Genomic DNA, 27,693 nt, shown 5'->3' on the forward strand with positions numbered 1-27,693 from the left:
ACAGGCAGCGTGAGGCAAAGTAAAGTTTGGCCTTCAGTGCTGCTAGTTCTCTGAAGTTGGTTTGGTGTGTCTGGGCCAAGACATCTACTGTTAATGCACTTACCTTGTAAGTGGTGGGGGGAAAAATCCACAAAAATACATTTAAAAGTTTATCTGAAGCGTATTTAATGATAACCCATGCCAGACCCACGGATGGCGACTGTTCAGTCCGATGGAATTGCTCACCTGACACATATGCCAAATAAAGTTTCTAGCTTCCAGGTTTACTTCCATGATAATCAGCCAAAAATGACACAGAAATAAACAGCTCTTATGGCCACAGGGGATTTTTTTTTTTTTTTTGCTGTAAATCCTACAAGTGGCCACAGGAAAAAAAAATAGAAGCAAGGCTGAGCAAAACATCGGCCATTTGAGCATTTCAATGATGGTAACATAGTCTATTAACTCTAAATTAGCATATCAACATTATTAATATTACTAGGTGGGTATAATAGAGCCACATGCAGCTCATTAGCTGCACGTTGTCTACCTCTGCCCCAGACAGTGTTTTCCTGTTGAGCTGCAGTGGAGGGACAGGATTAGATTTCTGTCTTCATCAGAGCACTTGCCTGGTTTTTTGAACCAAACTTTAACCTTTTTTTTTTTTACCTATCTGCTATAAACCTTAATATGTGAAAGTAAAGATAAACTGGAGGAACCTCACAGGAAACCACAGAATCATGTATTGCATTATTTTGGGATACCACCAGTGACAAAGCAAACATGATCCACCTGAAAACCCCATTAGATCCAAAAAGATAGCCTACTCCTTGAGGCTGTATTGTATTGCTGACCAGGCAAAGTTTGCAACTCCCTGGGAACCATTAAGCTTGACATGCCCAAAAAAACCCTGGTTCACTGTGTGTCAGAAGGTGAATTTACAGAATTTGTTTAGGAATGTTCACCACTAATTCACAATATATTTATTGCCTTTACAATTTATACATTGCAACTTGATAAGTGAGTTCAAATAAAAAGTTGGTGTCTCACAATAGCTATTCAAAATATTTTATTGAGTAGAAAATTTGTTTCATATATCATCAATAAAAAGAGGTCTCAGAACATAATAGTCTAAACTCCAAACAAACACATTTGTTCTTAAAGAAAGCTTTGTTCATTTCAAAATGTAAACAGAAAAATATATCTTGTAATCTGATCGTTTTTGTTAGTGTTCTCAGTGCTATTATTTCTGGAAATGCCCAAAATCATAGGCCTGCATAAGACATAACAAGCGCCTGTAACAGACGACAAAGCTGTAAAAGTCACATGTTGGGTTTTTTGAAACTGTGTCATTGGCTACATTATAAACATGGCTTTTGATTGCATTTCCTGCTTTGGGTCCTTCATGAATACGTCTCAGAGGTTTAAAATGTTCTTCATGTGGGCACTGCTTTGGGCTTCAGGAACATCCTGCTGTGCCAGTAGTCTGGATTGTCAAAAGATCTGTCGCCAGCTGGAGGCTCCCCGACGCCGACTCCCGCTCGTACTTTTACATAGGGCTCAAACCCAGATCGATGTGCATCTGTGGCCCCGACCGCTCCCTCCCCCTCCCTCTTCAAGTTCTGGTACACCACAGCATCTCTTGGCTGCTGGGCAGCAAAGGAGTCCATGTCCTCATACTCATATGCCTCACCCTCATCCCTTCCCTCTATCTTCAGCTCCTTCTTGTCTCGAAGAGCTTGACGCAGCTTTGGCTGTCTGTTTGTGTAATGATAGTTACTGTCCTCCACATATTCATCCTCCTCTTCCTCATCGTCATCCTCCACCTCTCTGCCCATCCTTGCTGGTGTTGGAGGAGGAGGAGGGTCAGGCACTGGAGGGCTGTCATCTCTGTCGCTACCCCTGATGTCCATGTATTCATACTGAACTTCATTAGACCCCTGCTGCTCTGAATCGGAGTTGTAATTGCTCCTCCTGACCTCCACAGATGGGATGGTGTCAACTGAGCATGCCGTGGCTTGAGATGATACAGAGGCGGTGCGCGTCTTGTTGGGCTTTAGCCAGTGGCTGCTGTGTCTTGGTGAGACAGGTGTTACACACAACTGCCGGTTCATATACTCGTATTCTTCTTCATCTGGGTTGTCAAGGAGGCCCGATGAATGAGACTTGTTGATCCTGCCAGGAGTGGCTCGAGATGAGGAAAGGAGGGTATCTGAAGAAAAAGAAAAACAGATTAAGTGAGGTTTACATTAGAATAATTCGTTATGTAGGAGAAAGTAAAGAAAATAGTATTAACCTGGCAGCTTTGTATTAAAAATGGTGGTTATGACACAACAACATTAACCCAGACACCTAGACCTATTTTCCAGGAAACATCTTGACGTTATCATTTCAATAGGCTAAAATTATGCATGATGCTCTCACCTCTCTCTGGGCTGTCTCCAGGAAGCACGTATCCATTCTGGTCCTCTTCCTCCATCTCTGGTGATGGAGTCTCTGTTGGCCCGCCGGACAAGCTGTCCCTCTGCGACATGTAAGCGCTGTCCTCACGTTGACGTCGTCTCTTCAGACTCCCTGCCAGAGAAAAGTCCTCGCTCATCTCCAGCTCCACTGCCGTGCCGCAGCCCTCTGAGCTCTCAGACACAGTGCGGGCTGAGTTCAGTCGAGAGCGCGACTGCCACACGGCCTGCACAAGACAACACAAACAGACCTGCATTAGTAAAATGGCAAGAGGAGGAATGTGCAGTAGGACAATGTTGATGATATCTTTAAAGGTCCCATGTTGTAAGAAGTTAGATGTCGCGGTGAAATGTAAGGTGTGCTGATGGATTCACGTTGTCAACTTGTACAGCTTAACAGTCTACCTTAAAGTCGGCAGTCGGTCCAGTGAATTATTATTCTCAGACTACAGCTGCTGTGAGAGGCAGCAAAACATAATTCCATTTTATAGATACAGTCTACTAATAAAACTCTCCATGGTATGAACAGTGGTTACATGAGCTTCAAAACAAGCCATAACTCGTACCAGATCTGTTCCATTGGTGCCATTCACAATTTTTACCGAACTTAACTGTACTGTACCATACTGCTCGATGGAAACGGGGCTTGTGAAAAAATAATGTGGTTTTTGAAGATTAAATCATGTAAATATGTTCTGGTAGAAACCCAAAATACAAGCATGGACCTAGAAAATGAGCATAATATGGGACCTTTAAATAGTTTGACTTCATTATGCTCAGTTATAGACACTAAATGTACACATAAAAACACAAAATAGTTTATATACAAAGCGGCTTACACCAAAGCCTGTTTTAGCTACCTGTGCTGGGTTGTCAAAACCTGGGGTCATGGGCAGGTATCCAGCCACATTTGGAGTAACAATCACCTTTACAAGAAAAGACAGGGGTGAGATTTAGATCCAGGAGGTGACAGAAAAGACACTTCAAGATATAAACTGGCCATAACATTGATAGGAAGAGGTGTCTCTTACTCTGGGAGTGTCCAATCTGGAGAGGCGAGTGAGGCTCTTGGACTGAGACAGGTAGTTGGGGCCTGGGGTCATGCCATCCATCACATCCTCCCCCTGGTCCTCCAGCTCAATGTCTAGGTCATCCAGGTCGTCCAAGTCTGCACTCCGCTGGACGAGTTCATCTGGGGCTGAGTCAGGTTGTGTGCATTCCTCCTGGTGGACAGAGGTGAGACATAAATTAGCATATTGCATGTATGCTTTTACTGAAGTGACACAATGTTCAGAAATGTTCTGGCCACAGTTTTAAAAAAGTGCTACACTGCAAAAACTCAAAATCTTACCAAGAATATTTGTCTTATTTCTAGTCAAAATGTCTCATTTCTAGTCAACAAAAACTCATTACACTTAAAATAAGACTCATCACCTAAAAAGTTACTTGTTTTTAGGCAATTTTGACTTGTTTCAAGTAAATTTTCACTTGAAATAAGTAGAAAAATCTGTCAGTGGAGCAAGGTTTTTTTTCTTATTACAAGCAAAAAAAACTTGGTCCACTGACTTGGTCCACTGACAGATTTTCACTTGAAATAAGTAGAAAAATCTGTCAGTGGAGCAAGGTTTTTTTTCTTATTACAAGCAAAAAAAACTTGGTCCACTGACAGATTTTTCTACTTATTTCAAGTGAAAATTTACTTGAAACAAGTGAAAATTGCCTAAAAACAAGTAACTTTTTAGGTGATGAGTCTCATTTTAAGTGTAATAAGATTTTTTTTGACTAGAAATGAGACATTTTGACTAGAAATAAGACAAATATTCTTGGTAAGATTTTGAGTTTTTGCAGTGTACAAAAACTGGGTGGCTACAGATAAACACAGCCTTTCTTACTTTGATGACAAGATAGCGAGGTGGGTCTCTGGCCATTCTGGTAAATTCATTCGCCAGCTCTTTGAAAGTTGGACGGACATTCTCATCAATCATCCAGCCTGGAAATAAAAAATAAGAGCCATAGTTTCACAGCAATCTCTATGGAACTATTGCAAAATAGCGAGCATCTAAAATCGATTAAACTGTAGTTAAATACAAACAAAACATAGAGTCTGCACATCTCTGAGGGGCATGAATGCCTCTACAAAATTTCATGGCAAGAATTCCATCCAATAGTTGTTAATTTCAGTCCGAATCAAAGTAGTGGATCTACCGACAGACCACCCATAGAGTCTGCTGCTAGCATGGCTACGAGACTACGAAACATGTGTTAGCATTCCTGCTGTTATGTTGTAGTGCAGACCAGATGTAAAAGAAGGATAGAAGACAGGCACTCACACTTGACCATCACCATGTAGACATCGATGGTGCAAATTTGAGGCTGGGACAGACGCTCTCCCTTTTCCAGCAGATCAGGAACGTCCTGTGGGCGCATTGTAGTATATGGCTCTGCCCCATAGGACATCATCTCCCATACTGTCACACCTGAATGAGGGTGACAGATTTAGTGTGGCATGAAACAGCACGACTGGTGCAGATGAAACATCCACATCTCCACTACTGTTTTCATAAACACTCACTGTTACCCAAACTGGGACTTGTAAGCTGGTTTAAAACTTACCGTAACTCCAGACATCACTCTGATGTGTGTATCTGCGAAACAAGATGCTCTCTAAGGCCATCCATTTGACTGGTGTCTAAAGACATAAACAGAGAATGTCTCTATTAATTACTTAAGTGAAATGTCAGCAAACAGCAGCAGTGAGCAAAACAACTTCAGGTCAAAGGCCTTCTCAATGAACTTTGATCACATTAACTGAGTATCGTATCTTTTCTGCAGTGCTACAGACCTTGACCTCATTGTGAAAATACTTCTTGTCATCAGGGTAAAGTAGGTCTGCAATGCCGTAGTCTGAGATCTGGGCGGTGTAATTATTCTTCAGGAGCACATTTCTGGCAGCCAGGTTTCTGTGGACCAACCTGTTCTCCTCCAGGTAATACATACCCTGATGAGAAAGGACAACAATGCCTTTAAGTGCCTGTGATATCACTGTAATAGACTAAACAGTGCTAAAAAAAAATAGCCAACACACACTCAAATGTTGGTCCTTTACCTTTGCGATCTGAACACACCAGTTGAGCAGCCTCTGTGGGCTGAGTTTGTTCTTGCAGTTCCTGACGTGCTCCAGCAGGGAGCCCTGGCTAATGAGCTGGGTGACGATCTGCAGGTTGGCACCAGGACAGATACCTAGGGTCCTGACGACGTTAATGTGGTCCAGGCTTCCTATCAGCATCATGTGCTGCAGTGAACAATTACAGTAAATCATTATGGATTTGTAAAATAAATGTCAACATTTAATTTGGGTTTTAAAGGTGTAGTGTGATTTAGTGGCATCTAGTGGTGAGGTTGCAGATTGCAGCCAACTGAAACTTATCATGTGTGCCATGTGGCCGACTTGTCAATACAAATGACCCTATCTTGAGTTCGCTATATTGCAAATGACTAATCCCAATATTGCCAATAAATTAGCAACGTTGTGAAATGAGTACTTGAAACATACTTTGCATTTAGGTTAGCAGCAGAGAAATGCTGCAGGATTGATTTGAGAAGTTTCGTCAGTTAAGTTTTTGCATGACTCTGGGCACTACTATGAGTCCAAGGTGACTCCACAAAAGAGCAAGCCATAAATCTTAGGCCTTTCAAGCCTAGCATCAGTGAGTATTTGACACACAAAAGATCTTCACGTTTTCTTACATCAGTCGGCTCATAGAAGGTCTGCCTGCCGGTGCGATCATGAATCGTCTTTATGGCCACAGGAAGCTTCACTGTATCGCCCTCAGGGATCCAAATGCCCTGAGAGGCAAGAAATACAGATTAATAAATTAATAACTTCATAACTTAATATCAAATGTGCCAGAAGAGGATTGCAGAAACAATGGCTAGAATCACCATTACCTTATGGACTGATCCAAACACTCCGTTACCCAGCAGCTTGATCTTACGCAGCTCTGAGGGCTTCAGGATCCGAGCATGGACTTTAGATCCCTTCTCTCCAGGTTCCAGGGGCTCAAAACTCTATAGACACAGAGATCATGTGTTAAAACCAACTTTAACTGAAGCACAACAGCATTGAGAAGACTTAAGGCTCTGACTGACCCCTCCGCTCTCCATGTATCTCCTCATGGCCCGCTTGCGACGAATTGCGAGTCCTCGGCGGTACAGAACAGTCAACACGAACACAGAGAATGAAAGGAAGAGAAGGGCAATCACTCCCAGTACAATGGCTGTGGTCGCTTGTCTGATGACAGATGAAGGAAGGAAAAAGAGATTATTTGATGATAAATCAAAATGTCTCAACTATTTAAAATGTGTCAGATTGAGAGGAGCAACTTACCCAGAGATGGCGAACTGGGTTGATCCCACACAGTCTCTAATGCCTGGGCCGTAGCACCTAAACACAAAACAGTCAGGAAGTTAATTTGAAATAAACACAAACATACATTTAAATACACAGAGAGAAAGAGCTTTACTCATCACTAACCCTTGGGTGCAGTTGATGTGGCACGGTTCACAGCGGCCTTGTTTGTTGGGGTATTTAAAGATGACTTCCTCCCCTCCCATCAAGCCCTCGGGACATGAGGAGACACAGTGTGGACCGTCCCGCAGGCTGGCACATGCTACACACTGATCTGCTCCCTTCAAAGACAAAGGGCAAAAGAGAGAATTTTAGTAAATGTGGTGCACTCTGAGTCTGTTCATTTTATAAAAAGGAAATCTGGAAATATATGAAACAGCTAAAATGAACAGAGTGTGTCCTAAGACAATAAGGGCATGGATAGATATCACAGCTGCCCTTAGCCTGATTCACAGGATGTAGACTGTGGGGATAAGCATGGATTGATTACTGAACATGCCTACTGGGCAATAGGGCCAGGGGCCCAAAATGTCAGGACCCCCCTAACCTTCACCTGTAAAATGTCACTTAATTTAACACATGCTGACCAGGAAGAGACCCAAAATGACCCCAAAGAGACACAAAATAACCACAACGAGGCCCAAAATGACCACAGAGGGACACAAAATGATCATGAATGAACAGAAAAAGAGACAAAATGACCACAACAAGACCCAAAATGACAATGAATGAACACAAAGAGACACAAAATGACCACGAATGAAAACAGAGACACAAAATGACCACGAGATGCAAAATGACCACAAAGAGATACAAAATGTCCAAAGGAGACACAAAATGACCCCAAAGAGATACAAAAGGACCACTGAGAGAAACAAAATGACCACAAATGAACAGAAAGAGACACAAAATGACCACAACGAGGCGCAAAATGACCACAGAGGTACACAAAATGTCCATGAATGACCACAAAGAGACACAAAATCAATCAATCAACATTTATTTCCATAGCCCTTTACAAAACCCAAAGGCACCCAAAGTGCTTAACAACAGTGTCAAATAACAATGAAAGGAATAATAATAATAATGATAAGAAGAAGAAATTTTATTTGTTGTTCACCTTACAGATAAAATCAATAGCAAAAATAGACATAAAATACAATAGCACAAGAGATACATATAAAAATACAAAGAGAATACAATGTGACTAAATGAATAGATAAGGAGGATAAGACAGGTGGGGACAGAGTGTTATAGGGAGTAGGAAATTTTAAAAAGGTGTATTTTGAGGTGGGACTTGAAGGTGTCAATAGAGTCCAGAATGCGGACACGTAGTGGGAATGAGTTCCAGAGTCTAGGTGCTGAGCAGCTAAAAGCCTGAGCACCCATTGAACCGAGTGTGAATGGAGGTGTAGAAAGCAGAGCAGCAGATGAGGAATGGTAGGTCTTCAGCTTAGATTTAAAAAGGCCGAGATCAGCTAGTGGTGCGAATGTCGGGGGGAGCTTGTTCCACAATCTTGGAGTAGCAACACCGAAAGAACGGTCACCCTATTGTTTGTTTCTCGACCTTGGGACTTCTAACAGAAGCTGACCAGATGAATGCAGGGCCCTGCCACTTTCGCAGATAGTAAAAATCTCTGACAAGTAGAGAGGAGCCAGGCCGTAAATTGCATTAAAAACAAACAACAGACATTTAAAATCTATCCTAAAACAAACTGGAAGCCAGTGGAGTGACGACAGCACAGGTGTGATGTGTTCACGTCTGTCAAGATGACCACAATGAGACACAAAATGACCCCTAAGAGGTACAAAATGACGCCAAAGAGACGCAAAATGACCACAACAAGACGCAAAATGACCCCAAAGAGATGCAAAATGACCCCAAAGAGGTACAAAATGACGCCAAAGAGATGCAAAATGACCACAACAAGACGCAAAATGCCTCCAAAGAAATGCAAAATGACCACAACAAGACGCAAAATGATCACAGCAAAACGCAAAATGACCCCAAAGAGATGCAAAATTACCTCAGAGACACAAAATGACCACAAAGGAGATACAAAGTGACCCCAAAGAGACTCAAAGTGACCCCAAAGAGACACAAAATGACCACAAATGAGACACAAAATGACCAAAGGAGACACAGAATGACCCCAAATAGATGCAAAGTGACCACAAAGTGACCCCCTCCCAATAAAAAAAACCCAATTGACCTTCTTTTTTTTAGGAATATTTCTTCCTTTTTTTTTTAAAAAAAAAAATAATAATAGTACAGCTTAAGATAGGCAGGAAATGTGGGAAAGACACACAGCAAAGGGCCACGGATTGTAGGTGAAACCAAGCTACTGTAAAGGCCTCAGCCGATATGGGGCACACACTCTACCTGGTGAGCTAGAGGTCACCCTGATCTAGTGAGACTAAGCTTCCCTTTATAATCAATAGTAGACTCAAACACTTTAACCTCAGCTGCCACCACTATTGTTTTTGCTTGTTTTGTCACTGTGATTTTCATTACACTTTGTGACTAAAAACACAATGAATATTTGAACACAAAACAGATGGAGGGACAGATTAGTAGGCTGGTGAAATCAAAGCAGACAGAAGTGGTTTAAAGTCAGTGGTGACATATAGTATGGAGGTCACTAGGGGGCAGCAACACACATTCTTGAGTCTTGAGAACTTGTTCTGCGAGTATTGCTGTGAAGCTTTTCAGCCTGTTGTTCAACATCGGTTAGTCACATACCGGGCCTGTGCACGTCTGCTTCCCCTCCTGGACCTTACACTCAGGGTGGCATGGCATACACTCCCCTGATCGAGTAGCAAACTCCCGCCTCTCCCTGCGTTCACAGCAAAAAGTCAATCACTCTCTATCTTTCAGCAGACTGCAGATAAGATTGAAACACTTGGGATAGCTACAGCAAACATTACTCACATGAAGACAAACATTGTGAATATTATTATTAGATTTTCTGTAGAGACTCACCCAGTTAGGAACATGCAGTCTGGCACGCACGTTCCTCCCCTGCTGTATTTCTTACAGGACACACACTGGTTTGGCCCTGGCCCCCAGCAGCCGTCAGAGGAGCACAGGGGGTCGCACACATGGCCGTCATTAACTGCAAACACAACAGAATAAAAAACCCCAAACTGTATCATCATCACAAACATTGTCAGGGGAGCTGCTGATCCACAAATGATCCACCCCCACTCACCACACTGATTTCTTGGCCTGTTCTCCCTGACATCAATGTGCTTCTGGCGTCGCTGCGGGCGAGAGCCGCTGGTCAAGATTCGCGTCCAGTTGACGGTGTCATGGTAGCAGAGCTTCTTGTTTCCTGTGATGTAGACGCCGCCGTCGTTTATGTTTCGCAGCGAGCGTAACCCCAGGGAGGTCAGAGAGCGGATCTTCATCACCAGAAGAGAGTAGCCCCTGAAACAATAGACAGTGAAGAAATTTTGTGTAAGAAAATAATAAAAGAAAATAACTGTGATTAAAATGCAATGGAAGCAAAGAAGGTGCATTATAAGTTAAATTTTATGGGCAACTGAGTATTTGTGAGAATTTGTGAGGTTTGAATTCCTCAGAGGGTAGTTTAAAGGTCCAGTGTGTAGAACTTAGAAGGATATACTGGCAGAAATGGAATATAATAAGTATGTTTTTTTATTATTATTATTGTAAATAGGTTTTTTTTGGGTTGCTGTTTTGTGGTTAAGAGCTGTTTATATCTACATTAAATCACCAGGTTTGTATGTTTTAGAGAGAAGCAGACCTCTGAAGCTAACTTAGCTCTCAGTAAAAACCTCCTTAAAGCAACCCTTACCTTTCTGGAAATTTTACACTTTTCTTTGTTTAGGTTAAAATGCTATTTATACGCTGATGGCACACTAAAATGTAAGTGAATTCCACCAGAGATGAAAACTCATCATTATACCATTCTCATATGGTTCTAAGAAAACTCCGACCAATCATTGCATTCAGACCGAATGTTACTTTTCTCCGTAACAAATGCGGACCACCGCTTCCACCTCCAGCTGCTCCAACAGGGAAATCAGTTGGCAAAAGAAAGAAACGATGCAACAAGAAGTAAATTCATCAGTGCAATACAGTCGCGAGTTTCTAACAGACATTAGAAACTGCTGCAGAGATCTAACGCTACAACCAAGAGAGCTCAGGATGTGTAGCAAGCTTGGCCTGCTACATCGAGCTAGCCCTGAGATGACCGCTCACTGGACACGAAAATGGATTACATCCGACTATGGAGATCCACTCACCAAGGAGTGAGGGACTGCTGCATCCTTGTGTTCACTGAGACATGGATGAATGGTAACATATCAGACTCCGGGGTTGAGCTAACGGGGCTAACACTACACAGAGCAGACAGGACGGCAGCATCATCTGGTAAGCTCCGTGGTGTATACACAAACAATTCATGGTGCTGTGATGTGAAGAGGAGCTCCCAGTTGTGCTATCAGGATGTGGAGTTTTTGACTGTGAAATGTCAACCCTTTTCATCTTACTATTGTACTATATGTTCTTTCTTATATGTTGCACAAATATGTTTTGTTTCTGTTTGCTTGGGGTATGCAAAATGTCATTTCGTTTTTGTGCTGGTTCAGTTCAGTTCATAACATTATGACAACACAGCATCCAGTTGCTAATGGCTAACGTTAGCCTACTGTAGCGTAGCCTCTGAAACATAAACATTATCTTCCTTGTGCTTTTCCACTCACTAGTAACGTTAACGCTACTATCTAACGTTAGCACTGTAACCTTATTCTAAAACTCATCAGTCATCACTGACTCCGGTTGAGTTTTAAAACACCGGGGTTGCGTTTGACTGTCTTTGTTGTAACATTACACTCGCTCTCCTCTTCCGTGTATCTAACATTACCTTGCCAACGCCTACGTCTATAATGAGGACGTAATGCAATCTAATTTGAGAAAGCTGATTTTTTGACTTGACTTGAATTCAGTGGACACATCTGAATTTGTGAACCATAAAAAAAAAACACAATACCTCTGATATCAGAGGTAAGTTCACAACTACCTGCTGAAAATGTCAAAGAGGAATCCAAACCACATAAATTCATGTAAATGTTTGTCAGGGTAAAATATTTCAAGTCTGCAATATAAACTCTGTGGTATTTAAATTTCAGCATTGCGCAAATAGTAAGAAGAGATTGAATTTTGCAGGCATTTAGTTGGCCAGAGTTCTTGAGGCATTTCTTTGCTTCCATTAAATAAAACCGGCCTCAGATTCTAAAATTTTGCAGCAAAATACCTTCAATTTTCATCAGAGAGAGCATGCAGGAAAACCATGTGAACCTATTTAAGACTTGTGCCCACCACCACCTCAATCACACAATCCCAACACTGACTATGACCTGTAATAATAATAATAATAACATCTAAACCAAGAAAGATGATTTTACACCAAGGCGGATACAGGTGGGCATGTGAAACATTTACTGTACCTTTTAGAGCTCACTCCTCTACATGGCGTAAAAATGAGATATAACAAGGGAACAAAAAGATATGAGACAATCAGATTAATGCCACTGAAGATTTAGTCTGCAGTGCAGTTAAAGACACAACAACGTAACCTCAGCGAACTGGAAAAACAAAAACAACGTTAGAACAAAGAGAGAGAAAAGCAATGATCGCTCACTTGTAAAGTGTTCTGCCCTGAATTGTTTGGAGGTTGGAGAAGACTGACAGGTTGGACATGTTTTCAGGCCACGACTGGATACTGAGGATGTCTGAAAATAAGGACATTGTGTTCAGAAGCCTTAACCAGTCTGCAAACACTGACGTTATAATAAAAACAAAAGTACACTCACCTGTAATCTCCCTCACAGTGTTGAAGATTTTCAGTTTCTCTGGATCGAGGGCTGGTACGCCGTTGTATTCATCACTTTGAACAGAGAAAAATAAATAATAAATAAGCATTCGTTGCAAAAAGCATCCACAAAGCACAGATTGATATATTAAGCTTTAAGTGAATACAGTTAAACTCTGCTGTTTCAAAACCAATGATAACTAGTGTAAGTTTACCCTTTGATCCCGGTCACCAGGAAGTGCAGACTGCCCTGGATCTTAGTGCAGTTTATGAAACTGTCGATGTTCAGAGCGTCGACAGTTTGTCTGGTTGGACCTCCTGTGCCGTAGCAAGCTGGGAGGAAGATGAAGAAGAGGAGAAATACAGGTTTTAACACATATGAAGTCAGTTAGAATCAACCAGCAGTGCTGGAAAGTGTCTGAGTACGTTTACTTAAGTAGTTTCAATTTTGAGATATTTGATAAATGTGATTTTATGCTACTTCATTCTACAATTGTTCCACATTTTATGGGGAAATGTTAGACTTTTTACTTGAGTACATTTATTTGACAGTTATAGTCCCTTTAAAGATTAAGATTTTACACCAAAAATATGTGATCAACAAACAAAATCTGACACTTTTTGTAAATTTGATGATCCAGATAGTAAAAATCTCAACCAGCTAACAAAATGAAATGAAATAAAATAAAATAAAATTAAGTTAAATTAAATTAGAATAAAAATAAAATAAGATTTAAATAAAACATGAACTTATGTGAGAACTACTCATTATATGAACTATTCTAACATTGTAAACGATACTTCTTAAACCTTTGCTGACCACAGTGGGACACTTAAAGCTGAGCTCATCTCTCAGTTACATAAAACAAACTGTCTTCACTGAATTGCTGAGGAGTTGCTGAATTGTATTTAATACTTTTGGGACAGAGGCCTCCGCATGGTTCACATCTTTTCACTCCGTTTCTATCCACGTCCGTCTTGTCAGACGGACAGCCGCTCACACATGAGCTGCCATCCACCACAAAGTTAGCTGTAAAACAGAAACAAAAAATGTCTCAAACTGTAAAAAATTATGAAGCTGTTGAACTGTCTCAGACAACACTAACCAAAAATATACACGTAAAGGTGAAGATACAAGAAGTATTTTACACAAGTGTAGCAGCTGACATAAACATAAACACTGCATTGGTTGCAAGAAATGTGACTTAATGCCTGTAACTGATAACCATAATGTCATAGAATCACTTTATTTATTTATTTATTTATTTAGTCATTTATTTCCCAGTCTTGGTGTGTCCCCCATGGAGCTGGTGTGATGCAGATTTTGCATACTGTGTAATAGATAAATATTTGACACCCCAATAAAAACATGCAACGGCATGATACTTTAGGGAGAACAGTATAACTGTATATATACTGTGAGTTCGTGTGAGTGTGTGGGTCTACTGCGACAGCATGCATGGGGACTCACTGGGGCATTGGACCACACAGATGGAGCCATACTGGTACTTGGCGTTGGGGTTGGGCTCCAGTTTGAATGTGTGCTTGTTGTAGATGAGGGTCTGGGGACACAGAGGCACACAGGCGCCCGAGTTGTTGAAGTTCCTACAAGCCTGCAAAACATCATATACACACACAGCAAAGTCAGGAACACAGCTTTTAGATATGTTCTGATATGTCCATGATGGTCCTTTTTCACAGCAGACATTTTGCCATGTCACAGCAGGAAAAGGAAAGGTGTTTCTAATCATTTTAATGATGGCTCTGTTGTATTCAGATGTCCCAGTATGTCATGACAGTAAGACAGTGAGCCTGCACACACAATGCCAGGACGCTGAAACTGAAGCAGCTAAATGGAATCCAGCCATCATTAATTTCATTATTTACACCTGTGTTTCTCCACATGTCAAAATATCTTCTGTGTTAAAGGGCCTTTTGAAGGTGCAGACTCACAAAGCAGTCTGTATCCAGCGGTCCAGTGCAGCCTCCGGCACACTCAATGTGACAACACTCGCTCGGGTTTCTACCAAAGCATCGGCCATTACACTGAGGAGCGCACACAGTCTTCGTCACTGAAAAAGAGTCGAGAGTTTGTTTATTTGTTGATCTATTGCAGCAGTGATTCCAAACTTTTTAAAACCAAGATACCTGTGATTTTACCCTCCATGCTAAAAATCACACCGTGGATATCTGTATTTTATATGACCCAGTAAATCAAATAAGATCGATGTACAATATGTGACATATATGAAGCAACATTAATATTAAGAGAAAATCTGAAATCTAAGCTATGTTGTTGCATGGATTTGTATGTTACTATGACAACAGATTAGTTTTAGGATTTTTAATATAGTGATGTCAATGTTTATTCCTTATGTCTTCTGTACTTCTTAAATGTTCCCTCACTTTTTCATGTGGTGAAGTATTATTGGAAAAGTTCAATTGAAAATGGAGATCTACAAATCTTGCTGCACCCTTAGCTCATCTTTAGGGCACCCCGAGGCCACAACACCCACCATAACTGACTTGATGCATGGACAATAAATTTGACGCTGATGTCACTCACAGATCTGGCACGTATCATTTCCTGGACCCCAACACGGAACGTCTCCACATGCTTCGTTACAAGGCTCTAAGATATAAAGTGATTATCAGTACATGCATTTTTACATCTGAAAGCAGACTAAAGAAAACATCTGACATTAAAGGAATACTTCAGCCCTGAAAATAACCATTTGAATATCAACTCCTCACCCTGTGTTGAGTTGATTTTGTGAAGAAAACTTTGTTTTTCTCGCATGCCACCGATGAACAAAGAATCCAAAAACAGAGAAAATTCTTGATGAATTGGATTAAAAAGGGTCTGTGTTTAACAAAAGAAAACAAAACATCCGTTCACAAACTCTAACACAACTCGTGCAGAACAATCCAAGTCTCATTTATCCAGTCGTATGCTCAGTAACTCCCAAACACATGCATTTTTGCTAAAACCTTACTGTTTAGTTAGTCTTAGTTTAGGTTAGTCTTCGGAGTTTTGTAGGCTATATATGGTACTGTATATTACGTGCACTTTTTCTTCTTAAATCTAGGCAACGTGTTAGTAATCACATTAATGTCTGAGCCCCTATTCTCAAGCTTTCAATGTCTTTTCGGTGTATCTCTTGGATGAGTGCTGCTTACAATCTGGCATCTGGTTGCTACCTTTATATAAAGCCCTGACCTCACCTGAGCGCTGTGGGGGTACGCACCTGTAAACGTCCAGAACACAGACAATAAGAAAATACAGGCAGAGGGCAGAGTATCTGCAGAAAAATACACCACCACACACTAAGAGTCGGCTACAAGTGATGACTGAGAGGGATTACTTCTGTATGAGTGTATACATTGTTTGTTTTTTTAAATAAAATCCTACATAGTTTAATTAAAGCACTTCCAGTCTCATGCATGGACAAGAAGCGTACCTGGGCAAGCACATGTGTTTGAATGACATTCAATGGAATGCAGAGTTCAAATACATGCACTTGCCCAGGTACGCTACTCATCTGTGGAAGTGTTCTAGTAGTATACTTATAGCAAAAATGCATGTGTTTGGGAAGTATTGAGCAAATGAGGCTTGGCTTATACTGCACGAGTTGTGTGAGAGTTTGTAAGCTGCTTTTTTGATATAGTGTTGCTGTGGTTAAACATGGACCCCTATGAATTTTCTCAGTTTTTTGGATTCTTCATTCACCATGGAGACATACCGGGAAAAGAAAGTTTTCCTCATGAATTCAGCATAACAAGGGGTGAGTTACTGATATATTAACGATCATGTTGTGGATGAAGTGTTCCTTTAAAAATGAAAGGTAAGTGATGCTGTGTAATTATCATCCTGTCCACTCACTCTTGGGCCCATTTTCCTCGATCATTATATGAGCTGCTCCATCCCTCACTATGTCCTGCCAGTTCACCTGCGGGGCGTAGCTCAGGTATTTATTCTGGATGATCTTGACTCCTCCCTCCAGTATCTCTGTGGATGGAACACAAACATTTAAATGGAAAAGACAATTAGCAAACAAGCCCGGACTGGCCCATGACTCATCCTATCGAACTCTGCCATTCACTTTTTACTACGGCTCATACAACCTCTGCATATGTGCAGGAGCTCATGTTACAGCGGCAGTTGAGACATTCCAGGGACTTCACATCAATGTGACGACACACACCGCTGCCCACAGGTGTGGCTGCACTGTGTGGGTGTGAGAGCTCCAACAGTAACCGCGTGTCACATCTGCTCTGTCTGCTTTATCAGCTCAAGCCTCCCACACTAACACACTAACCGAGCGACTTCCTGTGTACCTGTGAGGTGTGTCAGGCCCAGTTCTTGCAGGCCGAGCAGCCCGCCCTTCTGGTAGTTGACCATCACAGCCAACGCGTACTTTTCCTCATACAGTGTGGTGCCTCTGATGACACGCAGGTGGTCCAGAGGCATGCGGCTGAACTCGTTGACGGCAAACAGGATGTAGCCCGTTACCTCTCTGATGGACTGCAGGGTTAAAAGATAATGAGAAAGAGAGAAAGAGACATGAAATAAACTACAGGTGTTTAAAAAACAACTACTGACTTCCCTCTGGTTTTGTTAGTCATAGTGACTGTTATCAGAGTCACAACCTGGCAGCAGGTGTGTTTTGCTTGTGTTGTTAGTCACCATGACTGTAGCACAGTGAGTGATTTAGCGAAGGGGACATAAATGAGCTCATTCTGCCTTTGAGACAGACATCCATTATAGACAGTGATAAACAACTCATATGAAGGATTGTTTTTGGCATCAGGTTAATCCGTATCCTTGTCTCGACCGGTTACCATGCAGTTTTTCTCAGTGACACATACACTGTGAAAGTCACACCAGTAATCTACTCTCTATGTATCTATTTCACCTTTATTTTACAGGGAAGTCCCGCTGAAGAAAACAAATTCTTTTACGAGAGAGACCTGGCTAAGGCAGCAGCCAAAACCATAACATATACAGTAAAAGTACATCAACACATCAGCGTAAAAGCAACTATTTCACACATCAATGGACATTAAGGTTTCTAATTTTTGATCTTTTTGCAGATTATTCCATGTCCAATGTGCATAGTAGGAAAAAAGCAGTTCTCCCAGAGCTATTAAAACCTGAGGTGCATTATAGACATGTTGCGATGTCTTCGTGTGCTCAAAGCCTCACCCGCAGGAAGGAGAAGTCTCTGGTGTGGTCCATCATGGTAATCTCAAGGTTGCCCATCACAATCTCACAGCCGGTGTACATATCCTTCATCAGGTTGTACTGGATATCTGCATTTCCCGTCGTGCTCAGAACATTCTGGGTGCCGGAACAAACTGGAAAAGTCAAGAATTTGCTCTTGTTAGTTCTCATGAAAATACCAACAGTGAATTGATTATCTTCAGTGTTGTCTGTGGAGCAAAAGCCTTGTATTGCTTACACCTTCACTTTGGTCCAAACAGTATTAAGAACACATACATGAGCCACACTGTTACACTGGATCACATGTTCCTTCATCATCATAAATATTGGCACAGTGTTTTTTTTAAATAATGGACATAGTTACTGTGACGTCACCCATCTGTTTGCAGATTCCTGTTCTGAAGCTTTAAGTTCGGGATTTTGGCCGTCGCCAACTTAGATTTTTGGAGCCAGAAGTGATCATATTTAGGCAAGAGGCTGGAGCTGCAGAGGAGCGAGGGATGGATCTGACTCATAGACTGTGTTGATGCCACGCAAACAGCCTGTCACTCAAAGTGGCCGCGCCCTTAATTAGAACTTTAAGACTTTCAGCTTTGATAAAATGTAAACCGGTGAGGAGGAGGCAAGGACAATATTAGCTTTAGAGTATGAAACCAGTCTTTGTAGAGGGTTATAAACATGTTTATTTCTGCTATAAAGTTGGGCATTTTAACATGGTGGTCTGTGGGGACTGACTCACTTCTGGAGCCAGCCTCAAGTGGCCATTAGAAGAACTGCAGTTCTTGGTACTTCAGAGTTGGCTTCATTTTTAGTCTTGAAGGTTTCCACTTGGTTTTTTTTGTTTTTTGTTTTTATTTTTTTGTTCTTTTTTTAAATTGTTCCCAAGCACATGGCCCTGCTGCTTCACTGGCACTACAACTGTGTATTAATCCACAGCTAAAAATAGTCCCCAACAAATACAGCGTTTTCTTCATGTTTTAGTAATGTTTGATAAAAACTACGGTGCCCAGGAGGTAAAGGAAATTATGTCACATTTTTCATGAAGATGAAAGCGAGCCGAAGTGAAAAAGGGAGTTCTGGGTTTTGATCCAGCAGTAAGAAAACCATTTTTAAAATCAGGATCAGAAATACGTGATTGATCCCCAGAGGGAAATTGGGTCATCTTACAGTTGCTTTTATATATATACATAGAAAAATTATATATATAAAAATAGGAAAAATAATAAGTATGTAAAAATATTTGTATTTCCCCCAATACACAACTACAGTGTAAATAAAAAATAAAAATGCTGAGAAATGGGATCTGCAAGTGCGTTAGCTATAAATACAAGAATAGAATTAATAAAAATTAAATAAGGACATTCGTTGAAACAACAAGCAAACAAACAAAAACTATAACAGCCTGGGAACAAGTGGAACACATGCGTCATGTCTAGATACGGACTGTATTTAGTCTTTTCATGAGATTTGGTGTCTGTAAGAAGAATACAGAATAACAACAGCTCAGCCCTTTAACAAACATTATTTCACTCATTGATTTTAACAGACAATTTCCCATCAGTCTTCAGGAGTATACTAGTTTATATATCTTTGCCCAGTGGTAATGAAGAGGATTAGTACCACCAAAGTCAAAAAGAAGCTGATGTTCACACAGTGGCATCACAATACAATAAAACTATGCACATTCTGTTAAATCATTTATGAGGACAGAGCGTAAGTTCTTATAAAGACTGTTTTATGCCACTTACAACAAACCACCGAGTTCTGCTCGCACAATATCAATGAATGTACTGTAACAGAGGGAAACAAGCCGATGATTGTACACAGGGTATGTCCGTCTTTGAGACAAACATACGAGGCCTTGTTTATGGTCTGTGGGAGTTCAGCCATTCAGCGTCACTTGAGGGCTGCTTTGCTATTCAAATGTCAGAGAGGAGAGAGGCAGCAGAGAGAAAATGGAGGGACAGAGAGGACAGAGACTGTTGAACTCAGTGTCAATACTTTGCCTAAAAATACAAACATACTTGTGTAATGAACACACTGTGACAAAGACAACATGTCCGCATAGTTTTTCGCCTTCTGTGTTTTCAATGGTCTCTTCAATGGCTTCTGCAAACAATATTTTAAGAAATGGTGCACTTCCAATTGTGACATATTGGGGAGGATATGTTTTAAGACGACAACGACCTCCTGCACAAAGCAAGATCCACAAGGTTTTCTCTGTTTGGTGTGGAGGAGCTTGACTTGCTTGCACCCGTCCAACACCTGTGGGATGAATTAGACACCCGACTGCAGGCTCAACATTAGTCTCTGACCTCATTAATGCTCTTGTGGCTGCATGAGAGCAAATCACTGCAACCAGCTTCATAATCTTGTGGAAAGCCTTCTCAGAAAAGCAGAGGCTTTTACAGCAGGACATGAATCCCTAACGTTCAACAATCATAAATCATCCAGGTGTAACATTTGAACATCCAGATACTTTGTAAATTTGCACATACAAAGACATTACTCATGTCTCATGCACAAGATTTTGTGCCTCTAACATGGAGGTGTAAGGAATTTTGTTTGTAGTGCTCACAGCATTTGGGAAAGAAAACTCAACAGCAACAGTGTCAGCAGTTTTCATTCAGGGGTTATTTCTTCTTTATTACGCAGCTTTGTTGAATGCTTCATTCAGATTGGTCATTTACAGCATTTTATGGGCTGTTGTTTGACTGTTCATTGCTGTTATAAATGACAGAGCTTTGCTGTGGACACAGTCCTGATCAAAGACGCCTCATGGAAGCAATAAAATCATTTTTAAATCAAAAAAATAATTCTTAAATCAATCTTTTGTGTCGAATTATTGATTTCTTTCATAATCAGTCATGTGATAAAGGGCATAAAGTACAGCGAGTGTGTCATTACTGTGAAATAAAGCCTTCCAGGTGTCCTGCGTCAGGGGTTTATTTCACAATGATGACCCACTCGCTCTACACTATCCCTTACTTAGAGTGTTTGAAGGCAGTGGACTTAATAGGAAACTTTTAGATGTGCTTTTAATTCTTTAAGCACCACACAAAAACCCATTCACCTTTATTTCACTGGGGTGGTGACATTTTTTAAATCTCAAAGACTACTGAAACTAAAACTATCTGCATGGCACCACCAGAGGCAACAATGATTTCCCTTTCCTTTGGGTGGACTGACCCTTTAACCTCAGCCTAAGCCACAGACTAGACCAAGCATAATCATGAACCAGTCAACTCTCGTTGGCTTGTTGCTGGTTTTGTTGTACCCAGTAAGGATCTGAGGAATGTTTTTGTTAAACCACACTCACACACATGAAGCGTGCTTGACAAACACATTCCTTCTACTGACATCGAGTCAAAATATAGAGCCCAGTAGAACAACAGGATCAACAAGGGCATGAAAGGGCTAATGATTATTAACCTCACAAGGCCCAGCAGGGGAGTCAAAGCTCAGTGTGTGTGTGTGTGTGTGTGTGTGTAGGAGAGATGAACGCACGTCCTACGTACATAAAGTCCTGATAAGAGTCACTTTATTGTATTTCTGAGAACACCAGGCTAACAAGGACTGGCTGTGTACCATATCATATTGTGTTAAAGGATCTGTTCCATAAAATAAAAAACAAACACATACACCCTCCTGCATGATATTTTTTGTTTCATCCTGTGTGGAAAGTCCTGCTGACACTTCAATACAACAGAGGTGAAAGGAATTTTGTTTATGATACTCAAGGCTTTCTTTACAGAAATAACGTCTTACTCATATAGTGACGTCTGTGGATTATTAACAATAACCAGGACATTAGTTCCTGGGAAGACACATTGCTTTTGCTTCTTTTGATATCAGTTTTCAGTTTGTCAAGCAACACAAACACAATTCACACTATAGTTTACTGGAGCATGTGTCCAGGTTTTGTGTCAGTGTGGCTATCAGGAAGGGGAAGTTATGTTTTTGTTGTGATTTTGTCGGGTAAATTAACCTTTTAAAAGGGATTCCTACTGATTTTTTAACAATCATCATCAGTTTTCTCATCAAGGGGAGTTCTGCTCAGCCTGAGAAAGCAGTTGACAATGTCTGTTTGTTTTCTTGAGGGGACTTTTTACAGCCTGTGTCATTTGGGTAATCCAGATTTACTGAGATTTACATCTTTAATAGAAAGTGTTTCAAACTGGGGGCATGGAGTTTAAAGAAAGATGTGAGTTTTTACAGGCAGACGGGGTCTAATTTTGTGTTCAAATAAAAAGAATGTAAAGAACAGGGAAAGTTCCAGTTATCCCAATGTGGGAGCTTTAATACATAATTCCAAGATGGCTGCCGATTACTCGTCTTCATACCACATAATATTCTTAATTAGTTATTTTAATTTATTAAATAGTGGTGGTAATGTGTTGCCAAGTGAAACCTGATAAAAAAAACAGTGTAAAGCTCCTTTCAAATTAGTTGAATCAACAGGTGGAACAGTATCTAAACCACAGATATGTTACATAATGTATGTTATTATGTAGCAGGCATGATGAAACTTTACATTTCTTTGCCTTTAAACAATGTTGTGATTAGCGTGTGGTTACATTTAGGCACAAAAACAGTTGTTTATGGTTAGGAAAAATTCATGTTTGGCTTAAATTACCCAATTTTGGTGCCACAATTCCGGCTAGTAACACAGCAACGTCTTAGTAAAAAACAACTGCTTTTCATGCGGTGTCTCAGGTGGACACACAGCAGCAGGTTGCTAAAATACACTCATGTTTGGTGGCTAAAAAGCTGCTTGAAAAACAGCAAAAAACAACCAGTGTTGTTGTTTGTTGGTCACCAACAGCCATCCCACCCAGGTGTCACACCATCTACCCTCTCCTCCACCCACTGATGACAAAATAAGCTCATACATCACTGTAGAAATGTTGATATGTTTCATATGAAATTGAATTTGTAATGTATCTGTGGTTTGCAGAAACATACAATGCCAACATTGCAGATCAGAATTTAGTCATCTCTAAATGATGAGCTGATTTCTTTCTGATGAGACAAAGACAAGACTATTGTGAGCGGCATTTTTCCCTCTGTGAAAGGCCTTTGATACAGTATCTCACATAAGTGAGTACACCTCTCCCATTTTTGCAAATATTTCATTATATCTTGTCATGGGACAACACTATAGAGATGTCACTTTGATATAACTTAAAGTAGTCAGTGTACAGCTTGTATAGTAGTATAGATTTACCTTCCTCTGAAAATTACTCAAAACATAGCCATCAACATCTAAACAGCTGGCAACATAAGTGAGTACACCCCACAGTGAACATGTCCAAATTGTGCCTAAAGTGTCAATATTTTGTGTGCCAACCATTATTATCTAGCACTGCCTTAACCCTTTTGGGCATGGAATTCACCAGAGCTCACAGGTTGCTTCAGGAATCCTCTCCCACTCCTCCATGATGACATCATGGAGCAAATGGATGTGAAGACACCTTGTGCTCCTCCACCTTCAGCTTGAGGATGGCCCACAGGTGCACAGGTGAGTTTAGGGCCGGATACATACTTGGCCAGTCCATCACCTTTACCTTCATCTTCCTCAGCAAGGCAGTTGTCATCTTCTAGGTGTGTTTTGGGTCATTATCATGTTGGAAAACTGCATTGCGGCTCAGTTTCTGAGGTGGGGCGATAACGCTCTGCTTGGAATTCATGTTTCCCTAAATGAACAGAGGTCCCCAGAGCCGGCAGCACTCATGCAGCCCCAAACCATGATGCTGCCACCACTATACTTGACTGTAGACAAGGGACAGTTGTCTTGGTGCTCTTTCAGCATGTGTGGCACCTTGGTGAAGAGCACCAAGACAACTGTCCTTTGTCTACAGTCAAGTATAGTGGTGGCAGCACTCATACAGCCCCAAACCATGATGCTGCCACTGGCTTCTGCTGCATCCAGTTTGACCACATCTTTTTCTTGCAGGTCCATCAAGTTAAATCTCTGGAGCCCACCTTAATGACATGTCTTAACATTTAGCAGGGTCCATATATTAGATTTCCCAGTTTGCTTCATGTCAGGGTTATCATATTGATATGGAGTGACTAATTTGCTTTCAGGAACATTTGCTCCTTAAAGTGCAATTGAATTGAAATGATGTCAGTTTATGAGCTGTTCAAGGATGACGCTCTTTATCTACTCCACCTTAGTTAAGCTATTGGTGGATGACTTGTTGTTGACTCTATACTGTTTGAATTGCCTATTGGGAAATACTTGAGAACATCTGCGCACGTATGTTCGGGAACTTTCCACACGCCACAGTATGTACATTATGCATTCAGCTCAAGCACAGGCCACTCTTGAGGGGGACGAACCGGTTTGCACACATGCATTACAGTATGTGACAAAGTGGTATGTCAACCATACAGACAATGCACAGGCTGCAGCTGTAGATGCTAAAAATCTCAACAAGCTGAGTGGGTTTATTCTGTCAAAGGAGGACTTTCAGTGTTGGCAGATGGATGATGGAGAAAAGCACACACACATTAACACACACACACACACACACACACACACACGCACACACACACACACACACACAATGGGCCTATTTGAAAGAGTGCAAAACAAGTGTCACAGTGCATCACGACATGCGGCCAAGCCTCTATCTGTCTGCACTGACACTTTACTCCCTGTGTGTCTCCTCACTCTTCACAGACTGCAGCATGTCCGCCTCCCTTATTCCATCACCAACTATCATATACAGCAAATGAACTGAAATCAGAACGGTCTCATTGTCCTCAGCACTAAAGTGTAACCTAACACATGACGAAAACATTACACAGATCAGGTTTGGCTGTTTTTTTTTTTTTTTTTTTTTTTTTCCATTCGTCTGCTACCAGGGTTTCAAAAAGGAGAGAGAAAGAAAAGAAAGGAGGGAGGAGGAGATAAACAAGCTCAATAAAGCGGTTGAGACGATGACTGAAGTAAACAGAAACTTGGCACAGGATGTGCCAGAGATTACTGCATACCTCACAAGTGAGTGCACGCACACGCGCATACTCGCAAGCACAAAGACAGACACCTGATCACATGAACTATTTCATTTCATGGTGCATTCACAGGTTCACAGCCAGAGGTTGTGTATAAATGAACTCTATTCTTTGTTAGTCAACATGCAGAACTTTAGTGAGCAGGCTGAGGCCAACTTAGAGTCGCCTAATATCATGCTTTGGCAACAGGAGCGGCAGCATATTTGCTTTTTGACGCATTGATTATGTGGATGTCACACCTGTTAAAGTACAGAAGCAATTTAAAGAGGGAACACCTACTGTTGTTTTATTAAAAGATATGAATTCATGTTTCACTCTGAGGTGTTCACACTTACAAGCTGAGCCCCCTGTGACGCATCACACACGTTACACTGACATATGCACTGTTTTCTCATGAGGATTTCTGTGGAATAAGAATTCACTTCCTGCTGCCACTACAAATGTATTTAAAAATCAGAGTGCTGCAAGCTGGCAATACTTGTCTTTATTCACAACCTGAGATATGTGTCCCTCTCGTGCTTCATAAGCATTTTTTCTAATCATGCATCCTGCAGAAAAGTGCAACAAGAATCTAAAATGACAACAGGATTTTAAGTTTAATGTTAAAAAGACACCTGAATGACCCCAATCGCACGACACAACTATGTTATCATTATCTACGGGTCAGTTAAGCTCTTTTATTACGACTGATACGTTCATGCAAAGGTTGGTGCACAGGTCCACCGTTCTACATCTGCATAACAACATGGCAACCTCTTTTATAATTGCCTGGTTACTGCACAACAAAATCCTACTCGACAACTCACTTAAAAAGCAGGTGATGAGAGTAAATGCTGCTTTGACGTGGAAATATACTTTTGAAATTCTTGTAGATGTCTACAGTTTATTTCAAGGGACTTGACCAGTAACTCTGAACAAATGTTTCATTCTCAAGGTCTGCATCAATGCTCCTCTTCAATATAAAGAATGCCACATGGTTTAGTTTGCATTGTACTTTGTTACAGAGTTAAGGAAGTGTTTACAGCATTAGTTACACTGCAGAATCTCTTCCAAACAATCAAATGTTCCTTCTCATGTGATCAAACTGTTTCATAATTTCAGTGTTAGGTTCAGGTGCCAGAGGCTGTGTCACCTGAGCATCAGCTGCCCAAAGATTGATGATCTTGTGTTCACGTTGTTTTTCTAAGTCTCAAATCAACACTTGGTTCACCTGCAGCCAGGTGACGGCAACAACAGCATGAGGTCAAAGTTCACAGAGTCTTGCTGAGATTCAAATCACAACACCTCTCTCTGCCTCAGACATGTCACCGAGTGGTGGGAAGTAACTGAGTACAATTACTCAGAGTCAGAGGCATAGATTTCAGGTGAGGTCACAGGTGACATGTCCCTCTCAGGGTTTAGCACATGTGTATTTGTCACCCCCTAAAAAACATTAAGGTAGCAGAGGACTTTTAGTGTGACAAAATTAAATATGTTTTAACCATAAATTTATGCAGAAAAAAACACAAATGGGTGCATAAAAAATAACCAGAATGCAGTAAATGAAGTGTTTTTCGCTCAAAATTTCCTGGAGGTGGACTCCAAACCCTTCATTTTATATGTGTCTCCCCAAATGTTGAAACTAAATCTAGGCCTTCGGTCAGACAATTTTTAATTTTTTTTTTTTTAACTTAGGGTTAGGGTTAGGGTATGAGAGAAAAGTACTGTACTTTTTACTTCACTACATTTACTGGAGTCACAGAAAGCAACTAGAGCTTCAAGAGAAAATTAATCTGCAACTGTTTTGATGCTTAATATATTTTTCTTTTATAAAAACACAAAACATCACCAATTTGAAGCCTTTACCTTCATCTCCCCAGTAATTTTACCACTTAAAGCAGAACTTTTACTTTAATTACAGTATTTTTCCATTGTGGTAGGCCTATTGCTACATTTAATGAACTAATACATCTGAATACCTCTCCCACCTCTGGTCACACTGAGTAAACACAGATTTAGACATATCAGAGGTTAGGTATTTTCCATTTTAGGGTAAAGATCTTCTGGACTGTGGCTGTCAGTCAACAGGCGCTGTAAGGTTGGGCTCCTCTGTCGTAAAGCCTTGAAACAATTGAGACAAACATGATAAAGCACACACAGAGTCCCAGAGTCGTGGGAGAGGTGCAGGTGACTCACAGCAAACTAGTTCTACGTGTGCGGAACAGGTTCTCATGTCTGCGGTTTGTGAGGGAGGACAGGTGTTTTCATCAGAGCGACGAGAGTAGTGAGCAGCTCTGATCCGTGTGTTCAGAGGGATTTGTTGGACATATTCCGTGCGCGTGTGCGTGCGTGTGTGTGTGTGTGTGTGTGTGTGTGTGTGTGTGTGTGAGCCCACCTCCTTCTGTCTGCGCACTGCACAGTTGGAGAGCACACGGCAGCAGCAGGACGCACAGCACCTGCTGCACCTTCCTCTTGACGGCGGTCATCCTCATTGTAATTCCCGTGCCGGTGACGTTTTAAACAAACATTCCCGTCATATTAATAAAATGAAGTTTGTCCTTTTCTCATCAAAAATCGTCCTCGGTCGATTCAATCCAAAATAGAGTCCATTAGAAACAGTAGTTGGATTAATTCAGATTGTTCCTTCGTTTTCTTCTAATATTCAAATGAAGAAGTTAATCCGCCCAGTAGCGAAAACCTGTTTGTGTTTTCTCTGTTTGACTTTTAACTGAGCCGTAACTTTACAAGCCGCCCGCTCCGGCCCGTGTGACAGGAATCACT

At 41.1% G+C, this 27,693-nt stretch overlaps 1 protein-coding gene across 2 annotated transcripts; it reads right to left on the minus strand.

Annotated features, from left to right (window-relative positions):
- Positions 1 to 1,031: 1,031 nt before the first annotated feature.
- Positions 1,032 to 27,693, minus strand: erbb3a (erb-b2 receptor tyrosine kinase 3a). Of its 2 annotated transcripts, XM_049573829.1 has the most exons (29): positions 27,308 to 27,693; positions 17,893 to 18,044; positions 17,025 to 17,211; positions 16,570 to 16,695; positions 15,253 to 15,318; positions 14,640 to 14,758; positions 14,158 to 14,299; positions 13,603 to 13,716; positions 12,902 to 13,019; positions 12,688 to 12,761; positions 12,516 to 12,606; positions 12,322 to 12,339; positions 10,059 to 10,276; positions 9,830 to 9,962; positions 9,590 to 9,683; positions 6,973 to 7,127; positions 6,826 to 6,882; positions 6,588 to 6,729; positions 6,387 to 6,506; positions 6,186 to 6,284; positions 5,545 to 5,730; positions 5,281 to 5,436; positions 5,052 to 5,127; positions 4,769 to 4,915; positions 4,331 to 4,428; positions 3,470 to 3,661; positions 3,299 to 3,364; positions 2,404 to 2,665; positions 1,032 to 2,191 (listed from the first exon to the last, which is right to left on the minus strand). In XM_049573829.1, the coding sequence occupies exons 1-29, from the start codon at positions 27,402 to 27,404 to the stop codon at positions 1,416 to 1,418; spliced, it is 4,281 nt and encodes a 1,426-aa protein (XP_049429786.1). In that variant the 5' UTR covers positions 27,405 to 27,693; the 3' UTR covers positions 1,032 to 1,415. The 2 variants fall into 2 exon arrangements, with proteins under 2 accessions (XP_049429786.1, XP_049429794.1); XM_049573837.1 differs by lacking the exon at positions 12,322 to 12,339.

The sequence above is a fragment of the Epinephelus fuscoguttatus genome, linkage group LG1 (genome assembly GCF_011397635.1).
Source record: "Epinephelus fuscoguttatus linkage group LG1, E.fuscoguttatus.final_Chr_v1".
In the NCBI taxonomy this organism is placed as follows: Eukaryota; Metazoa; Chordata; class Actinopteri; order Perciformes; family Serranidae; genus Epinephelus; species Epinephelus fuscoguttatus.